Below are 24,396 nucleotides of genomic sequence, written 5' to 3' on the forward strand. Positions count from 1 at the left end.
GTGGGGGGGGGGGGGGGGGGGGGGGGGGGAAAAGCCAAGTTCTTATTAACCAGCCAAATCTTAGTCTTGCTTGAGAAGAGTCAGAACAGAGTTATGGAGGAGGGAAACAAATCCCTCCCCACTTACAGAAGGGGACTGTAACATCACAAGGGTCACTAGCCAGCCAAAGCTCTGCTTCTTGACCTGGAGGGACCAACCTACCAGAATTCAACTGCAGAAGCACAGAGGGAAAGAAAAAAATGCAGAAGTAAATCAAGAGCAAGCACATATTCATAACTCTCAGAACTACTCCTAGAAATGTAGTGAAACCCAGTACATTACTTCCTAAGAAGTGTAATCATTTCCCACCAAAAAAACCCACAAACCCACGCCCCAAAAAACCTCTAAAATCTAGACAACCAACTTATTTACAGTGAAACTCATAAGGTTAAAGGTCATGCACAGTTACATTAGTGGACATTGGTCATAATCTGTATTCCATTTGTATCAGCAACACTAGCAATTCACTAATAAAGTTCAAATGCATCTACGTTCCTTTATTTCTAGGTTTTAAAACAGTCTGCACATAGTTGTGCATGTCCTGTGAAGCTCTGAGTGTTGACATCTGGAAGCTGAAAATCATCAGTAACAGATGCCATTAGATCTTAAAAGTAACACATTTAAAACACTTTTAGAACACTAATTGGTATAAGAAGCTCTGGTAAACACCCACTTTAATGGACATTTGTAGGATTTGGGGATTTTCAAGGTATATTCCTCAAGCTACTAAATGCAGCAAAAAAAGCTCAGCATGGAATCTTCACTGTTCGAAAGAAGAAATAAGAAGCCCAAATATTTAACAAGGAATTGCTAGAGTTTGCTTTCATATGTTATTGCTTGGCTGACCTGCCTCTGAATGAAGAAAAATGAAGTGGTCAGAACTATTTCAACTGTCTAACTGCGTGCAACAAAAGACTGATTTCACAGGGATGTGTTCTTGGTATCAAGGAAGCAGCTGAAACGTATCCTTTTGAGGACTTTCTTCCCAGCTATCTAATGTAAATTTCATAGCTCCTAAAAATTATATTGAACACAGTGTCAAGAGAAACAATACAAAACACTTCCTAGTTTTTCTGTCTTGAAACCAGGCCCCTAGAAAATCTCAGCATCTGTAAACTTACACAGCTGTATTCATTTATTTAGATTTCTATGCGCAAAGTTATGGCCACTGTTTGAACTGCAAAGCCATACATGCTCATCTGCTAACTCGCCTGTTCTCAATTTGCTAAAAATCAATTTAATACTCTTCTTGTGTTTAACACAAATGGTATAAATCTATTTATTTGTAAAACTGTCATAAGGTATTAATTCACACTTACTAAGAACTTAAGCTTTCCCTTGCAAATATATGTCAACCTTCAGATAACCATGCAGAGGAACTCCCTGACAAAAGCCCATTTGAGGGCTTTTTGCTTTTATTATGACTTTTCCTATGATAATACAACTACACTTCAATTTTTAGATACTTATAATTAACCTGAAATTAGATTATCACATTGAATGCTAAACTGGTTTGTTAAAGACTACAATATAAAGAGCAAATCCAATGTCATCATCTTCATTATATTCTCCCATAAATCCATGGAAAGAGCCCCAGAACTCTGTTCAGAAGGAAGTGGTTGTCTACAGATAAATAAAATTAGAATTGTCAGTCATAAGCCACACGCAATACTTGTAACCCTTCAAAAGAGGAACTGTAAAGCATCATTGAGTGCTAGATCATTGAATCAGAGAGCTCTCATTACCAGTACTTTGCTTGACTGAGCCAGACATCTCTCCTGTTCTGAGCCAAATTACAACACAGGACTATATCAACGCCTGTCAATTCAGCAAGTGTTGGCAGATTTTAATTACATCTTATCCAGGAAAAGGACTACTTCTTTTTATCCAATATGGTGTTTCAGTCCTAATTTGGAATAATTCTTCACACTTGCTGCTCTGGGACCATGGCTCAAACTGCTCCAACAAGAATGCTACCCACAGCAAGTTCATAACCGCTGCAAACTTACTTAAACAGCCCAAATAGCATATATATTAAAAAAATTAACATTGATTTTTGTTTGCCCTCTTCTCCAGTAGAGAACAGCTATTAGATGTATATTACATAATAAAGAAACTACTGCTGGGTACCTCCCTCCCTGCCTAGGGAGATTTGTATTACTTTCCAAAGGGTAGGTATACAATAAGCTGCTCGGTTTTCAAAGATTTGCAAACATTTGTTACTCTTTAAAAGGCACATACAAGAACTCAAAGTCTTATGATGGCAATCTGTAGGCATACACTTGCACTGAAATCAGGAGGCCTTTGCCAGATTCCAGAGATCATTGGAGAGAATCATCAATGCCACTATAGTAGGGTACAGAATTTACTTTCCCTTCCCACAAATCCTAGACAAGTGCATAGTCCTTAGTTCTTCTCACCTGGACAGTGCTGGCAGGGAATCAGTACTCATCAGTCCCAGACAGCTTCCCAAAGCTCAAACAAGGGGTTAAACTACTGCAGTGTTTTGCATTGAAATACTTTGCAGTGCTTCAAAACTTTTTCCAAACTCCACAGTCCGGTCCCGAGGGAACAGCACTGGCAAAGCTTTCTGAACCCCTGCAGGGCCTATATGAAACTGGAAATAGCAGCTTTTTACAGTTCACAACAGACTGGAATCATTACTTTGACTACTGCAGGCTGCCAGCTTTGAAGAAGGCTTTTTCTATTTTGCATTTTTTCTCAGTATTTTCTGCATTTTATATTTTTATCGCTTCTAAGAAGGATAAATTGTTTGAGGTATGTTAAACTATGGTGTTGGAACCAAATATATCCCTATCTTTGCCAGATAAATCTCTCCATTTGCATTATCATATCACACAAAGAAATAACCTCCTGGAAGGCACAGGCAGTTCCTTCTCTCAGAAGTGAATCTCACTGATAAATCCTGAAGACAGTAACTTCGCTTTCTCTGGCAGAGGGGAATAACTATGCAGAAATGGATGAAAAAAAATGCTTAAAATGTTACTCCTGAGCAGTGGCAGCTACTCAAAAAATGCATTTGAGACATATCCCTTTTCTGAAGAAGAAAATCTATACCAACCTCTGAGTTGAAAGGACCGTATCTGTGGCCAGCAACATCTGGTTGTTCAGAGTAGAAAGCATAAACATAAGGCCTGAAAGAAAGAGAGGTCTTGTTCAGAACAGCTTTCCTTCAGCAACAAAACCAGACCTGTTAGGTCAAGTCAAATCAAGTCAACCTTTCAATGAGAGTTGGGTTTATGGAAAAAGAACCAATTTGCTGTCATACGTTTCCATGGTGTGATTAAGCAATTCATTGTTCTGCACTTTAATGAAGCCCAAGCACACAAGAACACTTTGAAGCGCGGCCGTACCCGGAGGCTCCCTCAGACGGCGAGGAGGGTGCGCGGAGGCCGCGGCAGCTCTGCCTCAACAAACAGCAACTGCCCTGGCTCGGCTGCCGGGCTGTGGGCGACTGAGGGGAGATGCTGGGGAGGGCTCAGCAGGCAGGGCAGAGTGGAAGATGTTCTCCACTCATTCCAAAACCTTGGTTAAAAGGAGTGTTGGAAGCTAGGCTGCTCTGCCTCAGGGGCAGGCAGCTGTCCAGGTGACGGGCTGCAGTGGGGTGTCATGAGTCTGTCAGTCTCACAGGATGGCTGTAAAGACAACATCTGTGTGTGCTGAGACAAGGTACATGATGTGCTCAGCTTGGTTGCTGAGCTTAAGCAGGAAGTAGAGAGGTTAAGGACCATAGGGGAATGTAAAAGGGAAATAGATTGGTGGAGCTGCACCCTGCCATCCTTAGGGAAAAGGCAGCAGGTGGCAGCTGAACAAGAGGTAGAAGATCCCCAGCCCTCTGCTCACCAGAAGGAAGAAAGGTAACTAGGAGAGGATGAGGGGAATGGAAGCAGGTCCCTGCTAGGGGTAGCAGAAGAGTTCTCACCGAATCCTCCACACATTTCCAGGTGCCCTTTACAGAAGAGATACAGGGCTCTGGAGGTAGGGGACAAGTCAAACAACGATGCTGAAGCAGATTGCTCCTGAGAAGAGCAAGAGGAGGGTGACTGTGAGAGGTGATACCATTCTGAGGGGAACTGAAGGTCCCATATGCTGGCCAGACCCTCCCCACAGGGAAGTCTGCTGCCTCCTGGAGCCAGGGTAAGGGATATAACCATGAGACTTCCTGCTCTGATATGGCCATCTGACTATTATCCTCTTTTGATCTTTCAAGTAGGTAGTGATGAGGTGGAGAAAAGAGGTTTGAGTGTATAGGGAAAAGACAAACTAGCAGTTATCCCACAGCAGATGACAATAAACAACTTACCTTTCATTGTCTGGAAGTGTTAGCCACTGCAGTATTGTTAATATTCTGCGCTCGTGGGGGATGACACTGGACCACAAAACACACAAATATACCTTGTTATCATAGAATACAGAAAGCATCAACAAAGCCTTGCCATGAACTGACTTTAAAACAATTAATATCAATTATAACCACATCATTTGCTTTTAGGATGTTGTATCTTCTTTCTTGCTTGATACTGATTCTTACTTTGCAAACAGAATCACTTCAGATCTCCTGGATGTTCACATAATCCAAAAGAAAGATGATCTAAAGTTTGTAACTGGAGTCAGAACTCAAGGCAGTAAATCTAACTGTTCTAAACAGGAGTAAATAAAGATCCAGATGAACATGGTTTGGGTTTTTTTGGTGTTGCCATTGGATGACTGGCATGAGTAGAAAACATTAAATTGCTCACATCAGTACAGGTTTAAACATCCATCCTTCTCTGGTAGTCTTGAAGACACTGGAAAGCTTTCCATTGACTAAATAGTAACCAAACTAAGGGCTAGGCTGGTGTAAAGCTAAACAGAGCCAACTGAAACACCAGGCCTTCAGCACAGTGGCTTGCACAACTTTGACAGCTTCTCACTCTGCAGAACAGACTTATCCTATTTCTCTGTTTGTATCCTGGGACTTCCGACTTGGCTGCTGGAGCCAAGTTCATGCTATGAGAATGACTAACCTTATAAACAGCTGTTAAACTTCCAAATATCTCATCTTAGGAAAGATTTCCAGGTCGCTGACAATGCAGCTATTTTAATACAATAGCACAGTCAGTCCAGATCCCATTAGATCAATAGCAGGATCCCAAGGCAGCAATCAAATACAACTGTCTTGGATTCACCATGCTGATTTGGATTCACCATGCTGAACTGGATTCAGCTCTCTTTGGAAATGTCTGACAGAGAAGTAGAGATGCCAACAGCCATTTTGAAATAAGTTAGTCTTTAACATCTTGTAAAACAACAGTGGTCCTCAAAGTCTTCAACTACACAGAGAACCTTCAGTTGTACAGCAAATACTAGAAAAAGAATTCATGCTAAAATTTGCAAAAAAGGCATTATCATAAAGCAGAATAATAATCTTGGCATTTTAAAACTTGCCCAGTTTTGAAATTTTTATCAGTTGTGCAATATGGAAAAAATCCAATATTTTTAATAAGTCATTTGTGACTAAGAAGTTGTTGACACTCCTGTTTTCCTAAGAGTTTGCCTGAAAATTCTCCCAAAAAAACAGCCAAATTAAACAATACAGTTTTAAGACATATATATTTAATTCATACATACAGTGGCTGTCTCACTTCCTTACTGCTGTCATTCATATGGCATATCCCCACTTACCATCCAAAACTTTTTAATCTTCAAGCATGCATTGACCAGCCTGTTTATGATGACTAAGCAGTTGCAGGGCTTAGGAATCACGTTTGTTTCTTTGTTTTGCAGAGGACCAGACTGGAGGTCTGTCAGATAACCACCCTGAAAGCCTAAACCTGTCATAAGCTTAGTACGTGGTACATTTTATTATTCCCTCCATATGCTCTATGATATTTAGAGTAGCAAAGAGCATTATTCCTAATGGAATCAAATAAAAATACACAACCTCCCCTTAGTACTTCAGTCTTGACAGTTTGCCTATATTCTTTGCTGCTCCAATCCTGCCACTAAAATTAAATAGATTAAGTCACATGAATTCCTCAGAACTCAGAAATTATCAAAATTCATCCATTTTCATTTAGGAAAATATGTCTTAGTAGAGTCAAGGGAAAATAATTTGGAACCATTTACCAAAATAATAAGCAACAAAGATCCTTATGGCAGTCTTTTAGGAAAGTGAAATTGAATGTCTTGCTCCAAGGTCAGACTGGACTGTAAAATGAATGGGTCAGCTAGGCTTTTGAGTCAGTTAGGTTTTTGATGTCAAATGACATAAGAGGGCAATAAAAGAATCTTCCACAAACATTCAGAGGACCAGAAAACATTGCTAGCAAGACTAAGGAAGCACAAAAACACACCATGAAATGAAATAAAATATTCCTTTACATAGTCACACATTCTTTTCTTCAGAGAGCTGCTAAAAATCCGTGTATGAGCTTAAAACAGCAAATTGTAGCATCAGCTTTAGTTATCAGAAACATTACACAACTGAAACAAGACAGGGTTATAGTTATGATCTCCAAGCTTCCAAATGCTTAGTTAGGAAAATTACTCAATAAACACTTCTATCAAATTAATTCTGAATTATTAGTTACAAATCTCCAGAAAACAGAGGGCACTTACACAGACCAGAAGAACGTGCCAGCTTTCACTCCTTGCTTGGCTGCAGTAATCCAAATCTAATGAGGAAAATATAAGAGGATTAGAATGTGTTCAGTTCTTTAATGACCCTCTGAAATCAAAAGAAAATGTTTTCAAGACACATTTTTCTACCCTGAGCCTGGAAGTGAAAATTGCAGTCTTCAGCCTGTGTCCCTAATTAGAGCAAGTGGAGTGACAAACCTGTGCAAATTCTGTAGCAGTAAATCAGACTCTGTGCCATAATTTTCATCCTTAAATCTTTGTGTTGCTTTTAATGCAAAGCAGGAAGATTCAAGGCCAGGAATTTCTGCAGTTATTCCATTTAATTATTTTTTTTTAAATAGCCATTACTCACCTGAGCCTTTTAGTGTTCAAATTTGTGAGGACACTCAGTCAGAAAAGAACTGCCTAAATGTCCCTCTTTCCCCACATTCCACCATTGGTAGTCACCAACAGAAAACTTGTTAGGAAAGAGTACACAAAACAGGGCATCAGGAGTGAGCAGGGGTATGAAAAAAGCAGAGAGGGACCTCCTTCCTCTATAGATGTTTAAGAATTTATTGACCTGACTCAAAGTGCTGCTTGATGGAAATGATGGAAACAATCTCCATTAATTTTTCAAATCTTTTTTTGCAGTCCTTCAAACTCCATATATTTTTCAGGCAAAAAATTAGTTTGTAGCAGTAAGTTCTTTTGTTTGGTTTAAACCTGCCAGTTTCACTGGGGTTAGGGTACTGGTTTCATACTTTGAAAACAGATTATTAATCCTTTCTCTTCCCATTTCTGTAGAACTTTCATGGTATTTCCCCTCTATTTATTCCTTTTTGATGAAGAGTAGCCTTGGTTTGTTTGATCTTTCTCTAATGAAAGCCATTTCATATCCCTGGCTATCCTCATTATCCTCCTTCTCTCTCCCTTTCCCCTCTTTCTCTTTTCTATTCTATGAATATCTATACAAGGTAGAGGAATGAGAATGACCCAATGTTAGAAATGTCCACAATCAAGGAAAGCAAAAAATGTGAGCTGGTAGCCCTACAGAAGTAAGTATCTCTTGCAAGGAAGTATCCAAATTTTCTCAAAGCTCATTTCAATAGTAGTAATGTCTTAAAGGCCAGCATTATATATACAGCTATATTATTTCTTCCAATTATTTATGCATACTGTTATTTATCCATTTCACAAGCCATTAAGCCAAATCACAGATCCCTTATGTAATATTTGCAAAATCTTTAGTTTACTTTAAATAAACTTTTTAAAAAACAATTCAAGTTCTCTCTACCTTGCTTCAATAGGCACTTATAAATTGTTATCTTGGCATGCATTATTCAAATGTCATGCCTTTGTGTATCAGTCTTAATTGAAGTAAGTTTGGCACAGTCTGATAAAAGACCATTTGCACACTATAGTTAACAGGAATTAAATTTCAACATTGTTTGTTACTTATGAGAAAACTGTCATCTTTGCTTTTTCAGTGCCCTGAACACACCCCTTAGCTTATCCCTCATCTATTACTCTTTCAAATCTTACTGGACTCAATCCAGAAATTTCAAAATCACAGCTATAAAAGATCATTTCTTTTCATTGTAGTCTAACTTTTTGGGAGCGTACACTCTTTTCCAGGGAAGAACACATCCATGGTACCCCTGTAGAAATGGTGGTTTACTAAATAAATGCAGCAAGAGCTGGAGCAGAATGGCCACATACTTGCAGCCCATCCTTCTCTGTTTTCAGGTGCTTCTTCTCAAGAGCCTGATTTCATGGTTGGTTCTTACTAAACTATGCTCAAGCTGCCACTCAATAGACAGTTTCCCAGACACCTCCCCCAGCCTTCCAAGAGCACTGGGGTTTGCACAGTGACAATGACCACAAGATGATGTGGCTGCAAAGTAACATCTCCAAAAAAGGAAAAAAAAAAAAAAAGCTTTGAATTTAAATTGGAGTTAGTTTTTGACTTGTTGAATAACAGAAATGTTGTTTTCAAATGCTCACAAAATATTATCCCTGACATGATGGGACAGAAAGATGCAGATGAACAGAAGAAATGAGGAACTGTGCCTACAATCCATTAAGCCTGATTGCTGCACTCAGAGGTGTGACTGCAATGCAAGGAGACTCCCACAAACTCATTTATGTCCTATAAAGTATATAACTTCATATACATATAAATATATAACTTCAGCCTGGACCTTGTGTCTTACTAAGGCAGGAGCTAGTCCATATTTACTAGTGGTTAATGAGTTTCCCAGGTGAAAAAGGACCCACACTCAAAAGAAAATACATTTTTCTTTTCATTGCAGATTTATTCTGAGAGCAGAACCCCATTATAGCAGATAAACAGCTTAAATACAAATTCAGCATAAGGAGTCTCAGCTCCACTGCTGTTATGCTCTTTGGTCTTGCTGTATTTGGAAAACCATTGTCCCTGCAGACCTGAAGCAGATTTATTTTTCTTTGAAAGTGATTGTGTTCTTATAAAGTTCAAATTATTTTGCAGATATCTTTGGGAAGGTACCAAAAAACTAAGTCCAGGGAATTCAGTATTTGGATTTTACCATCTGTTAACTCTAGTTTGACTCTTTAGAGCTTCGGCCTCCACAAGTTCAAGCAGTCCAGCCTGTTTGGTTGGCCAAATCAACCCAGCCAAGTTCCACCCCCAGCTGAAGCTGTCCTATTCTGCTCCTGACTGTTAACACTGCTGAAAACACCCATGACCCAGTCTGTTTTAGGCAAGGATTTAAAAAATGTTCCAAAAGACACCCTCCCTCTGGCCAAGCAAGTAAAACAGTAGTCATCTTGGCAGTTGAACACGTAGCCCCTAGGTGCATTGCCAAGATACCCAGAATGCTTGCAAGAAGGTAGTAGCTATTTTTTATCCCTGTTGAGAATAGATTGTGCTTCATGAGTGCCATATGAAAACAGCATTAACACCTTTCTGAACACAGAGTAATGCACACAAGTGGAGATTGCTGCTAGCTGTGAACTCCTCGGTGAGCAGTAAGGGCAGAGCAGTAAGGGGAGAGCAGTCCAAAGCACTAGGACTGGGAAAAAACACACCCTTCCCTGCTCCCAAGTATTTCACCTCAGGAATGCAGCCATTTACATTGGCATTAACTTTTTGGAAGAGGACTTGTGTCTGCTGCACTTGAAATAAGCTCAACAGCTGAGACAATGATGTGTTGAAGTCACAGACCAGCAAATGAAAAGGCCTAAATCTGACCACAACATCTGAGACCTGAGTCTGAATGACTCCATCCTGACTTTGCCAAGGCAAAGCTCAGTTCAACTCAAGGTTAAAGTGGAATACTACTGGACCTCCCCCCTCCTCTCTTTTTTAGGAAAAGAAAAAAAGTCCCTCTATTTAAAAGCAAAATAAGAAAATTCAACACCATTCAACATCATACCTAAAGCTGTCTCTACAAATATATTGTTATAAGTAACAGCTTAAAGTATGAAGACAAGCAGTCATTTAGATGGAAGAATTTCTATGTGCATTGAACAAGCTTTAAACCAAATTTCCAGTGTCTTTCAGAATTGTGACAGTTATTGCTGATTAATCTCGTGGTAGCAGTCTCTACCATCTCTACCAGAAGTGCCCTTCATTTAGTGGCTAGGTAAAATTAGACAACAGACTGGAGCAGCTGATAAGGGCATGCAAGTTTCCTCACTACTCTCAGCTATAGGATAGTAACTGAGCAGAAAAGCAAGTTGTTGCTGCAGCCTAATCACCAGTGAACATCTCTCATTGTCTTTAAATTAAATTCACTGTCCTTCAAGGCATGGCTCTCCCAGGCTAACAGGAGTCTACACTGTCAGTCAGTGTAGGAGAGAAAGAAAAAAGTTAGCTGATGTACTCTAAACCTAGGCCATCCAAAACAACTGAAATTAAGAAGGAAATAAGGGTTATTGTTCCATTTCCTCTCTGTTGGTTAGAGTCACAGTCCTAAAGTTAATTAATCCTAGATGTTCCAGTACTGAGCATGTAAACTTAATGTGTTATATACACTCCACGGCTGGTCACATCTGTTCAGGTCACTTATCATAAAGTATGCTGTGTTAGGTGTTGCAAGGTCAGTACCATTTGTGAGCTTATGTAATTTATTTGCCATATGTAAATACATTGGTTTTAACTGTTAACATGTTAGAATTTTATAGTAAACTTTTATAGTTAGCTGGGCACCCCTGGTTTGCATATGGGACAAGCTGTATAAAGGCCATATTTCTGAATTAGTTTGCTTAAGTAGAGAGGAGAGAAATAAACATTTAAATATAAAATAAAAGTGAAGATTGACCACTCTATCTTCAGACCACACCACAGGATTTAGAAAATATCTAACTTCCCCAATGCAGAAAGACCTGTGAAACTCTGGACCCACAGATTTAACACTAGTGCACTGGCAAAAGAAATAATGTACATTATTTTCTAATGTATATGAGACATATCCTGTAAGTAGAATTATAGTAATTTTAATGTCCTCTGTGTTGAATTACTACAGTTTTTCTCTTATTTCTGGGTAAAAATAGGCTAAACAATAGTTTAGGTGGCAATGCCATCCAGAACATGGAAGTTCCAAGTTCTCCCTTTTTCTGACTTAGACTCATTTGCACACAGATAACACACGCAGAGTTGCTCAAGATAGCAGTTGAATTGTCTTTGAAAATCTGCACAGAAAGTAGACTACCTCCCTGCTTTTAATCTTCCATAAGTAAATAAGAGCCCAGTACTTTGCAAAGGCTGCCCTATATTTGTTGCACTCTGAAAGGACGGGCAGCAGCACATCTGAGGTCAGGGCTGATGGGAGGGCTGACTCTGAAGTCCAGCCCATGGCCCAAGTTGTGTAAACATGCTCCCACTTGCCAACCAGGGAAGGACATTAATGACATGAGCAGAATAATCACAGGCACTGCAGCAAAGAGCTGGTAGTGCATGAATGGGAAATCCCTTCCACACCCAGGTAAATGTGGGAGAGGGGACACCACAGCATTTCTTAGGCAAAGAAACATGTACCAGATTGGTGCAAGCATGCAGATATAGCACCAGGGTGGTGTCAAAAGTTACACTCCTGCACCATGTGCAACTTTTCCTGACAACAAGGTAAAACATGGAATATGCCTTTCACTCTCCTTACTCTTTAGCAGGACACAGGGGATCTCACAGCCTTCACAACTAAGCATTGCCTTCTTGCCCAGACAGAGATTTTGGCATGAGAAGCCTATTGAATAATTAGACAGACTCAAATAGCCCTGTTACTTGTTCATGGCTCAAGATAGAAAAAAAATTACTGATAAAACAGACAATTACAGACATGCCACCTCCTGCTTCCCCCACCAATCAATGAAGAGGCTGCAAAATGTGTTCCGGACAAAAAGGCAGAGGACAGCTTTCTGCAGAGCCTGGACTCCCCCAGTGTAACTGCCCTTCCAATGCTCAGGGTTACTAGGCAAGCAAATTAAAACAAGAAGTTATTTCTGTAATTGTTAGACAGTCAAAATCAACAAAATCCCAATAAACAGGAGAGCAAAATGCTGATACAGAATGTTAAATTTAGATTAAAACAGGAATATTCCATTAAGATGTGTGCTGATGACGCCCAGTGTCTACAGTCATCATCTGTAGACTGCAAAGGGCTTCAAAATATACTGTCACATAATCTAGGAATGTCATGGCCCTTTTTAAAGATTATATCAGCATCTCAAGCTGGGCCCTTCTTGAGGATTTATCATTTCTAAAAAGTAAATAGTGAAACTAAAGCTTCATACAAGGTGCCCTAAACAACTTTCAATCCTCTCATAATTTAGATATTTTTAAAGAGAGGCATCTTTGGTGTCAAATTCTGATCCAAGCTGGGTTACCTTCTGAGGAGCCCCTCTTTCCCCATTAACCACAGACCAGGAGTTTTATACCTGTCATCTTCTGACCTTGGTGAGGTCAAAGGATTATTACTAAGGATCACGAAAGATCACCAAAAAAAACAAGGTATTGTCTGTAGTGTAAGCTTAAGCTCACTACATTAAATCAAGAAATGGAAAACTACTGCTGAACTGAAGCCAAAGGAATCTGGGCCCTAATTTAGTGCTTGAAGTTACTTGGGATCAAAACACAGTGTCAGTGTTATGAAAAATGAGCAGTAAACTTAGTTGCCCCCTTTGGGAGCATGGGCCCTGATGCTCACCAGTTCTGTGAGATGCTGTAGCAGCACAAGGACTGGTTTTGCGGCTGTTTCCCATCAAACAGTTTTGTTTTGAAAACAAGGTGTTTTTAAGCTTATGTAATAAGTCAAGGTTGTATACTAAATCAGAAGACTGGATTTCAAGCAGTCCCACAACTAGCTAGGGCACCTCAAAACACTTCCAAGCTACCCTCTCCCCCTTTCTTCTTTTCCTAATGCTCTTAAAATTAATTCCTCATAATTCCTGGTGTAGAAACATTAAGCTACTCATCTGCCAAATCCTGCTGATGTCCATGGTAATCTGGCCTTCTCCCAGCAAGATGCTGAGTATTAGAACAAGTAATTAAACAAAACCAAAAAAAACCTCCAAAACCTCCACATTAGACCAATTTCCAGGAGCAAAAATATATTTCAGAAACTATCAACATTAAATTACGTTCTCTTCTAGACAGTTTTAGCCATAATAAGAGGCTGGGGGGTCTCAGACACTTTTTCTGCCTTCCTGGGCAGATCAATATTAATTCCCAATTCTGTGCAAACCAAGTACCACTCTGAAGTTCAGTGCTCCAGTTTGAGACCCAAAATCTAAAAAGGACCAGATGAACACGTGATATAACAGACAAAATTACTGTGATATGACAGACAAGACTTCCCTTCCTCCTCCCTTAATTTTATTCTCTTGTCTTTCAATACCCAGCTATTTTTTACAGTCTATAGGAATGCAATATTAGATAAAATCATAAAATGCATCAGAAAGGGACCACATCTAATCTGTATATAAATGGAGATTTATTTATTTTTTACTTATCAAAAGGTTCACTTCTCTTACCAAGTGTGCAATTCTTCTACTTGTAAAGAGAGTACCATTTATACATATTTCTGCAAGAGATCTACCACCTCCTTACCCAGCCACTATGGCCACTCTATCAGGCTTGCAAAACTTACATGTTTCCCTCACATTAAGTGTGTGGGGACTGAATTATAGCCCTTCCTCTATACATTTGCTTCCAGCTCTCCAAACATTTCCAGTTTATTATACCATTTTTCTGTTTTTCCTTTTGAAGACTTTTTCAGATCAGCTGGTTTATTTTATTGTCCTTAGTTGTATATAAAACACTCCCACCCTCCCCAAGTCCTCTGAAGATTCCATCCAGGGTATGGTCATCCACGATTGTGTAACTTTCTTGATCTCTTCTCAGCTGACATTTTTCATGACCCTTGTTTATAATCCCAGAAAACCTTTGTTCTCTGGAGTAGCACAGTTGTTTCTAATGGATGGGTGTGAGAATTGCCAATATTCCCCACTCAGCACAGCAGGTGATGAAGTCTTTGTAGACTTACATTGTACTATACAAATATAACAGTTTAGAAATAGAGACATTTGTACGTTCCTCCTTAACTCCTACCTAGTTGTGATTAAGATGCACAATGATATTTGTAAGGCATAACTAGATTACAGCTGATTAACAAGTTGTCACACAGCAGTTGAGCCACAATTATTGTTTGAGCTCAATGCCTGACTGCAGCAGACATGGTTTCCTAGCTGTGTCTCTCTGGCTGTAACTGAGATGAAGAGGTTATCCACTGCTGCCCTTTCGTTGTTCCTAATTTTGATCCTGCTTCTTTGCTTGTATGTAAGAGGAAAATAGCTAGGCATGTTCCTCACCTTCTCATCTCCACATAATCCATGTTAAAAGCTAACCCAGGTAGTGACTACACTCATTGTTACGCTGACAAATTTTACAAAAGCATGCATACTTCATTCTGGCTCAGCCACAGCCACACATCTGCCTGTCACACATCTGCCTGCAGCTCTAAATTGTCTTGTCTTACATTTGCTGCAGACTAAAACCACATGTAGACAAGTAACACACACTCTTGCTAACCCTAAAACCATCTGAGTAACTTCCTTTAGCCTTTTGGGATATCTCTGTTTTAAGAGGTTTAGGGGATGACACTGATTGCTTTAGCAAACAGTACTGACAGATTATGGTGTACACAAACCCCTTTCCATGTCCCCATCTCTATCACCCCACTCTTATATGGGATTAACCAGTCAGGGAGCTTTTAAACTATAGTTCCCTAAGCAATCACTGCAATGCAATGTGTTCACCTTGACTACTTGCATATAATACTTACTAGTTTAATATAGACACCTTCTTGTTGGCAAAGCAAGCCACCATAGCATGCACTAAAAGGGGAAAGCACAGCATAAGCAAGGGGGGCTTCTTAGCTGCATTAAAGCAGCATATTGAAGGAGGCCATTTCCTTGCCCAGAATAAGGATTTAGAGCCAGGGCAACCAACACTAACCTAAGAGAGAGGACCTAGTTCAGCTGCTGCTGCGCGTGAGGCAGAAATTAATTTGCAAGCTTTTTCAGTCTGTGTGTGGGAAACTGTGCAGTAAGTCAGGTAAAAGTAATTGCTTGTGGACTTAACAAATGACAATTATGAAGTGCCACGATACGCTGACAGGACATCAAAACCATAACTGCCACAAGAACATTATTAGGACGAAAACCCAAGAAACTCATAATGAAAAGGAATCATTATGCCACTGTGACAATAATATAGTCATTCATGTTAAAGTGCTGCCTGAAATGAGGGTTTTCTTCCTAGCCATATCTAATTTATACTTATCAATGCAAGCACCTTTCCATAATCAATGGCTTTATTATTCTGAAAGCAAAAGCCAACTCAAAACATTACATTACATTGATAGACATGGGGCCACCTGGGGCAGGGGGGAGATTAGGTACAAATTGTTCACAGATGTATTTTTTTAATTATTATTATTGGCTGTGTTCCACAGCACAGGGGGAGGGGGAGGGAGAAGAGAGGGGGAGGAAGGAGGGAGGGAGAAGGGAATCTGAAACTTACTGGTTGACCTCCCCACCATCTGTGATTGAATTTCTCTCGCCCTCGAAGACTGAAGCTGGCATCAAACACTGGGTCATACATCGAATTGCCAACGATTCCATGTGATTCAGGATAGAGTCCCTTTGTGCAGAAGTAGATTAATTAGTAAAACCCTAATGCATTCAAATCTAGTTCTCCATAACTATCTGCAAACACCACTTTTTTTTCTTAAATAGGTATCTTTGTAACTGCAAACCAGAAAAGGTTCTAACTTTAAGATAAGCACATTTAAAACTGGCTGTAGCAATGAAAGGAGTAGGAGATGACTGGAATGTGCTAAAAAGCACAAAAGCTCCAGCTATTCAATACTTTAAAGTATTTTCACACTGGTTAAAATTTAGTTTGAGGCCAACTAAAGTAAGCAAAAATTTATGAAGACTCATTTGAACTTTCAGTTCCTCTTCATGAATTTCCTTTCTGGAAACAGTAATTTATTCTTTAGTTGTAAGAGTAACACTTAGAATTTCCATTTTATAATGTTTTATCTTACCAAGAGCCTCTGTGAGATAAAAGTTATTTCCAAGAAACAAACGAGGCAAGCCACTCAAAGCCATGGCTTTGTATTACAATTTGTCCAGCAGTAAAGGCAATTTAAGAGGTTTCTGCTGTTCTTCCTCTCACTTGGCCCTCTCCCATTCCCAGCTATTCATTTTGCCATCCCCTTCTTTCTCTTCCCATTTAAGGTTTGTGCAGAAGCTGCTGGGAAAAAAAAAGGAAGGAGAAAAAAATGCAGCTGCAGGTAGGAAGTCCCTTATCCCAGCTTTGGGATCACTGTCACACAGGAGCATTTGCTTCCCAGGGTGGGGACAACATGGCCAACCAGCCATGCCACTGGAGTGCAGAAGTGATGGTTCATTTTACTGCAGGGCCAACACAGCGCCCAGACACACTCAGAGGCTATTAATTTTAAGTTGGGTGCTGAGTCAGCCCCACTGACTTCCAGCTACTCCAATAAAGGAACAACTGCTGGTTGTATTCTGGGTAGCATTTCTGGGGTGTTTTTTCCCCCCTAGAAAAACGGTGACCTGTAATTACACAGCAGTACAAATAACTGCAGAAGCAGAAGGCATAAGAAAACACAGAACAGCTGTAACAGTGTGTGATACACTTTATCTCAGAATACACTTTATCTCAGAACTTCAAAATACTGAAGAAAATACTTAACTAAAAGCCAAAATGAATGGACAGTGAAGCAGTCTTATTTAAAAAAATCTTCCTTCCCACAACCCACATTTCTACTGCAATGCAACATTTTATCATCCAAAAGTGCTTCCTGGGGACTTACAGTAGCAAGGGTGTACAAGTTGGGGAAGGTTTTTGTAGGGTAGACAGGTCTCATGTAAGGAGAATGTGTTCCACAGGATCCTGAAAAAGCAGTAGGGAATGCAAATATTAGGAAGTGAAGTTCTCAGACATGAAAAACAAAAATAGAGGAAGTTATTTGCTGTGACTCAGAATGCTTCAGCAACTGGTTAAATTTTAACCAATTTAAATGAACATTCTTCTGCAAAACAGTAGTAAAAATCCACTCACTCCTTGTACTTCAAAATAAACAACAGAATAAAGCAGCCAGAGGTCTACAGAACCAGCTATGTTCTCAAAGACTGTCTTCCTCTAAGAGCTAACCTCCTTCCTGAGTCCAGAGTCATCAGAAGTACCTTGCTAAGTAAAACAAGATGAGAAAAAGTAGGGTAATTTCAACTGACATATATACTACAGCTGTAGTTTCACAATGGGCCTTGGCCACAGCTCCCCAGATGGCTACACAAACCACACAAACATGTTTCAAGGGTCTGGGCCCCCACACAAACTACCATGCTGGACTGAGAAGCTCTGAGAGGCTTTGCAGTCAGCGCTCCACTAGCCTGGGTGGCTGCCTCCTCCCCCAGAGGTGAGTACAGGGCTGATCATCACTGGGGCTGTGATAAGGGGTTGCCAGCCCATTATCATGCATTCACTGCAGCTCCTGCACCCACTTACCCATATGTGTGGGACTCTACTAGTCTACAAGAGTGCATGATACACGTCATGTGCTGAAGATGTATCTCTTTCCTTACAAAGCCATGTGAAGGTTACCAATTCTGAGCAGCCTTCCCCAAAGCAGCAGCTCTCTCTCCACCCTGATTGCTGTGCACTGCTTAGGCCAGGCTGCTTTCAAGCCACCAGTTGATACCATCTAAACCAAGGGGAACTTCTGCCATTTCATTTGAATGGAAAAAGCCTAAATCTTCATTAGACCTTTCACAGTCAGAGAGGCCCTGCTCTTGGTGCAGCCTTTCTATCCATCAGTTCCACACTGACTTCTTTTGTTCAATGAACAATGAAAACACTGGGCTGCAAGAGACTGTCTTCACTTATTGCAAGAAAACAGATGTACTCACTCAATTTTTCAATATTGGGCATGACCTTGTTCCCTTTCTTCATATACGATGCACGGAAACCGTCAACAGAGAAGATGATCAAAGGAGGACGAACAAAGCTAAAAACAAAAGCAGCAGCACTGTCAGGCAGCATTTCAAAATATTATTATTATTTTTTTTAGTTTCCACTTACTCACTGACACTCCAGACAATCTAAAGTACAGTTACTGCACATGCTATAGATATCTGCATTTTTTTGCTTACTTAACAGATCAGCACAAACTTATAATCTTCATGCTTAGTGACATCCAGTGTTTGCTCAGTCAGTGAAAGGACTGAGCTCTGACATAAAAGACATCTTCCTTAAGCAGTTAAAAGCATGTAGCCCAAAAAGGCAAGTGCTCATAGAAGGAGGCAGAAGAAAAATATTATGCATGAGTACCTACCATAGCATATAATCTGTAGACTAAAACCACATCTCATGACAGCTGATCTTCTCACAAAAAAAAAAAAAGACCATGTGGCATTTTGAGTGAGCTCTGTGGGGCAGAGCTCATTCTCACATGCTAATATGACAGTATTTCATGTTATTTTATTATATTTGCTACTGCTACTCTGTTAAGCAGGCAGACATGTGTCCTGGACAAACACACTTGGGCTTTTAATCTTAGTCTCCTGCTGTGGGGATAAGCAGCCATCACTGTCACCAGGAGAAGCAAGAGCTCCTGTCTCCTCCAAACTACCCTTCTGATAGCACAGACTGAGCTGCAATGCAACATAGCACCTAAGCAGATTATTATTACCTTTAAGCATAATAGTGAGCCAACTGGTTTAAAAAATGCTTCCTTTCTCAATGTTATTCATGTGCTCAAATACCTCCCTAAGTCAACCCTGTATCCCATTGATTTAGAAATCCTTTCCTTTAGGAAGAGAACACTAAAAGTACAAAATTCAATTTAAAAAAAAAAATGCCTCAGCCGTGTTCACTTTTGGCTCAGCCTGAATTTTACTGAAATCAGAAAGACCTAAACCTTTCTACTGATTTCAAGGCAGTTTGATTACTTTCACTATTCAGGGAAGTAAAGCAGGCAGACCCATCAGCAGGTGATCAAAGACCAAGAGGAATTCAAGCCCACATACCACACACTACTACTCATCTGGCTGCTCAAAGGGAAATGCATTACAACATTATCAGCATCACTGTACAAATGGTGAAGCTCAGGAAAGCATCCAGCCCACAGCCATGCAGTCTGCATGACAGGGCCAGTGCAGAAAAGTGGTGCTCAGAGGTCCTGGGCAGAGCCCAGGGACCATTGGCCTTGCTGCCATTGCTGCTACATTTGACTTTGCAATTGCATGCAAAACACTTACCCTGCTGGACATTCAGGAGCCTTTATCTCTTCACAGTCATCATCCACCCAGTGGGTTTCTCCTACCAGAAAAGTCACATTGGAGTTGCAAAAAAAATAATGTGGACACAGCTACAGGTTTCACAGGAAATGTCGAAAAAAAAATGTAGCCTAGCTCCAGTTAATGGACTGTCTTGTCATGCTTCCTCCGAGTAATGAGCAGGTCTTTTCACAAAGCTGAACACATGGTCCAGTTACATTCTATCCAAGAAGAACATTCAAACTTCCACTCCTAGGAGTAGCTCTTAAAACTGGAGTTAAAAGTGTCCTTTTGACCGCAGGAGACAGCGGTGACGCCTCAGGCCCCGCGGGCATCTATTTTGATTTTTTTATTTTTGATCTGTCAAAAAGCAGGTACTGCAGCTTCTGGCTGTGAATTCCCACCCCCACTCACCAGCTCTGATGTCTCCATGAGCTGATTCAGCTGGCTAAAGACACAAGACAAAATTCATTCTGGGGAAGAAAAACAACCCTAAATAGTTTCCAGCTGTTTTAGAAAGCTGATCAGGTGAGACTCAAACACCACTAAAAAGAAAGTATTAATACTCTTTCAGAGCTAGATTACTTAAAATTACTTTATTTAATGGACTATTTTCTTAAGGTTTTCACTGCTGAATCCTGACTATAGAGTGGTTCATGACTTGCACTTTCACAGGTCAATTGAAAAACAAGTTATTAGCTAATGAAGCTTGCTTCCTGAACCTGGCACTATTAAAGGAACTACAGTTCAATTAAAAGGACAAAACAAAAAGCACCATAGAAAAGATCTGCAGGAAATTTGTTCTGCAGCAATTCCAGCTGACCATGACAGGAGGTGAAGGGACAATTTCCAAGGCAAAAAAGTAATCAAACACACTATCCTCAGATAGGCAAAGGCATGAACAAAGAGGAAACACTGTTCTCACATCAGACTTACTCCCATCAGAGTGCCAGGGTCCTTCAGATCATTCATTATTAGCCAATTAAACAAAGATTATGTACATTGAGGCTGGAGACATGTAAATTCCTCTGTCTTGACCCTTGTACCAGGGAGCTTACAAAAAAAGGCACGAAATGAAAACTATACTGGTATTTAAGTGGCCACAGCCTTGGGTTTCTTTGGGAAGTGGAAGATCTATGGGAGCTTGCTGGAAGTTACTTCACTTGGATTTCCAACAGCACAGTTCAAGTAAAGAAGAAAATAAGTCAGAGAGTATAGATCTAGACTATTAACATTTTCTGAATATATGAGGTTTGCCAAAATAATGTGGAAGAAAAAATTTCAAACTGTAACCCTTCCATCAGTAAAGTTAATGAATGCAAACAACTAAGAACTAGCTGAGATACTAACATAAGAACCTGTAAACCTCATTACCAAGGGTCAAAAGACCTGCTCCGAACGGGAGGCATATTATACAAGGCAGGACATGCTCCAAGAGATTGGGTTAGAGGGTGAAAATTAAGCTTTCACAGCCTATCCACCCACATCAGTGCAGGCCATACTACTGCCACAGTGTGTCTAGAAGGTGGCACAGTCATGCCAAACCCAACATGTCATCTGAAGCCTGTGCCACCCTCCTGCGAAATACAGCCCTTGCACTCTCACACTCTCCCACAAAAAACCAAATCCTACAGGTGTTAGGCCAAGTAGTTTGAACAGCAGCTTTTGTGGTGGGGGTGGAGTGAGGTCTTTGAGGTGGAGATAACATATCTAGGAATGCTCCATTCCTTTGGAGACCATCAGATATCCCTGCTTTCCCTGTGATGCAGACATGCATTTGTACACTTACGTTTTGCTTTTAACACTTCTTCATGCACTCACACCTTCTTCTCTATCAGGATATCTTTCTACTATGAACACATTACAAGTATTCACCTCTGCTAGTGCACAAAAAATTGCAAATGTAATCCACATTCTTCCCCTCTCCTCCCAAAAATCAGAATTAAGCAAGGAGAGGGTTTCTTCTTTACAAGAAAATTCTATACCCACAGGGCTGCCTGGTATCAGGTTTGGAAAGATAAGAGGTAGAAAGGCCAAAGTCGTACCTTTACAAATGACTTGGTAATTAGTACAACAATCTCCTCTACTTAAGCAGTCTTCAGAGCAGTGACAAGCATTGTCATCATTCCTGGTTTCTCCACATCGGTCTTTGGTACATTCCCAGCCCCGAGCTAAAATATTCACAAGGTAAGCAAGAATGAGAGATTATAATCAAAACAAAAAGCACTCACTCAAGCCATAAGGACAACACTCTAGTTGTTAAAGTTGGATGTAAAAGTTTATAGCCCCATTTTAGTGATTTCAGAATCTCTGAAGTAGGCATGTCAGCCAGAAACAAAAAAGACCCTCATGCCCTGAAGGTGCAGGAGGACTTTTCCAACCACACACAAGTGCTACCCTCAGGTACTGGTACTCCAGGCTTTGTACAACCTGAAGACCAGAAAAACTGTGGAAAGGAGAAAAGAAAAATAAATGGTAGGGTCTGGAGCACAAACTAAGAATTCTGATGTTCCTCGGGTAATCAATTTTTTTCTTCCCAAATATTTGAGTCCCCAGTTCAACCCAGAGGAAATAAGAGAAAGTTGAGCAGGGAATATTTAAATACAAACTAATGCTTTACTCCCACCAGTTCCACACCCATAGGGGGAGATTCAGCACCAGCTGCAAAGTCATAAGAACAGGAGTTGCTCTTCAAGGAAAAGCCTGACATGGCTGCTGTGAAACACTCATGCACTTCTCATCTTGAGAATAATTTAGGATCTATGGATCTGATTAAATTAGGGTGCTCTCTCAAGGGCAGTACATTGCTAGACTTCGAAATGGGGCCTAAGGATGCAAGCGTGTCATTTCCATGTGCTGGCCCAACCACTAATATCAGACAGACTACCAGTAAAAACCACACCATAACAGAGCAATGTCTTTTCCCCCTTTTCTCCTCCATTTAGGTCTTTTTTCTATAAATAATATTTAGAGGTTTTACATGTGATAATTGCCTCAATAAAAGCAGCATTTATTAAGGGAGTATGTGACAATCTACACAAGAGTTCCAAGGACTATGCGAGGACTATCCATACACATGTGGACATGTTGCCTTGTAGACAAGACACTGAGGAACTGGAAATCTGCCCTTTGGCAGCAAACATCTTGCATTGTGCTGAAAGTCTTCAAAAAGAGTCACTCTATCTGCAGTAATTTACACCAGGGACAAAACAGCATCAGCCTATAATTCAGAAGTTTCTGGCCTGGAACCAAAGTAGTTTTTCATATTGGATTAGCTCACAATTTTTTGGTACCAAGCTATTAAAATGATATACCCATAAACAGAACTGAGGAAGTTGGGACTTTCAAGCATGGCACATCCATGGGCAATTGTATTTTTAATCATTAGACTTCTCTTCTGGCTGCTTAATCAGTGTAATTCTTTGATAATGCAAGAAAATGTTTAATGACAAAAGTAGAAGGCACCTGTGTCAACTCTGCCCATTGTGCAAACAGCCAAGGAGATGGATACAATTTGTAATTTAAGTGCACTATGTTAGGAAGTAAAACATAACTCATGGCCCTTTTTGAAGTTTTCCTTGCCTACAACTCATGAAAAAAAACCTGAAAGGAAATGAACCCAGTGCTCTATTTCCATTTCCCAGGGTCCAGTGAATCTAAGTCAAATATTTTTACCAGTGTGTTATATTGCATCCTGACATCTGGAAATCAGAGTCTGTCTGGGCAACAAGCTCAGTCTGTCACCTTCAGCTTGCCCTGAGAAGGCCTGCACAGCTTCAAAACTCCCAGCCTCAGGGGAACCTTTATGAGTAGCTGTATTGCACAGTCTACAAGCAAGCATGAATTGCTCCAATATTGCCACTTGGGAGAAAAAACAGTATGGCTGACACAGAACGACACCTACAGCCTTTACTATGGTTCTTTTCATGGTAACCTGGAAGTCAGACTGGTGCCTGGAAGTCAGACTGGTGCCTGAATGTTGACTTGCTTTTGAGTATCTGAAGATCTACTTTTCATGTAGTATGAAGAGCACCCTGGCTTTTCCCGCCCTGAAAACCATGGCTGGTGCCCAGCCAGCAGTGAGGAGCAATAGGTGCACATCCTTAGTGCTCCTTAAAGGAAACACGGGCTGCATTTTAGGCTGAGCTGAGCCTGCCTGGCAAGGTGAGGAGCAGAGGAGATGCATGTTATGGCAGGGAGCGCTGGTACATCGTGGCAGGTTCCTGGCACAAGCCAGGGACCAACAGCACAGGACAGGAGACCCATCGTACCTGTCTTTAAGCATAGCTCATCAAAGTCGAAGCAGCAGCTGTTGTAGCTCTTGCACAGGTTGTCACAACGGCAGCCAGGAGGCTCTGCCTCTTGAAGTTCAAAGCATCTGTTTTTGCAGGAGCCAGAGGTACTGATCCAGGGGGAATCTGACAGGACTGTGTGGAACAAGAAACAGGGCAACATCCGTGAGGCCAGAAGTGGTGGGATGGATGGGTGGCTCAGCCCTGAGCCACTTGGATGAGCAAAACCTTGGCTGCCTGCTATGGGGAAAGGAAAGGAGCAGAGAGAGTAGAAGGGTTGCTTGAAGAAATAAAGAGGAAAAATAAAATGAACAAATTCCAAAAAGGTTGCTCTTTTTGGAGAGGGGAAAAAAAAAGTGAAGGGAAAAAAAAAAGGAGGAAGCAACATGCTGTGATAATGTCCTGCATAGAAGCAGCCCTGGGTTTACCTCTGTAACAATCAAGAGATCATTAGCAGAAATGTATTGAAGTCTTCAAGGCCCCATTCCAGGAGCTGAAGCTATTCCTCAGAAGCAGACCTTTGTTTTCAGAAACCAAGTGACATTTTCATGGCTGGTTGGGCAGTTTGCATAGGAAAGGACTGAAATTCACC

At 40.6% G+C, this 24,396-nt stretch overlaps 1 protein-coding gene across 2 annotated transcripts in view; it reads right to left on the reverse strand.

Moving 5' to 3' along the window:
• Nucleotides 1–24,396, reverse strand: part of ENPP2 (ectonucleotide pyrophosphatase/phosphodiesterase 2) — a 60,603-nt gene that overhangs the window by 30,242 nt on the left and 5,965 nt on the right. For both annotated transcript variants that reach the window (XM_009995362.1, XM_009995361.1), the window contains exons 3-11: nt 23,784–23,939; nt 21,558–21,683; nt 19,495–19,555; nt 18,145–18,242; nt 17,049–17,128; nt 15,725–15,844; nt 6,661–6,716; nt 4,364–4,429; nt 3,122–3,194 (exon numbers count right to left, since the gene is read on the reverse strand). In XM_009995362.1, the coding sequence (XP_009993664.1) occupies nt 3,122–3,194; nt 4,364–4,429; nt 6,661–6,716; nt 15,725–15,844; nt 17,049–17,128; nt 18,145–18,242; nt 19,495–19,555; nt 21,558–21,683; nt 23,784–23,939 (836 nt within the window). The remainder of the gene's footprint in view (nt 1–3,121; nt 3,195–4,363; nt 4,430–6,660; nt 6,717–15,724; nt 15,845–17,048; nt 17,129–18,144; nt 18,243–19,494; nt 19,556–21,557; nt 21,684–23,783; nt 23,940–24,396) is intronic.

Source organism: Chaetura pelagica, unplaced genomic scaffold, assembly GCF_000747805.2.
Source record: "Chaetura pelagica isolate M959 unplaced genomic scaffold, ChaPel_1.0 scaffold53, whole genome shotgun sequence".
NCBI classification, from domain to species: domain Eukaryota; kingdom Metazoa; phylum Chordata; class Aves; order Apodiformes; family Apodidae; genus Chaetura; species Chaetura pelagica.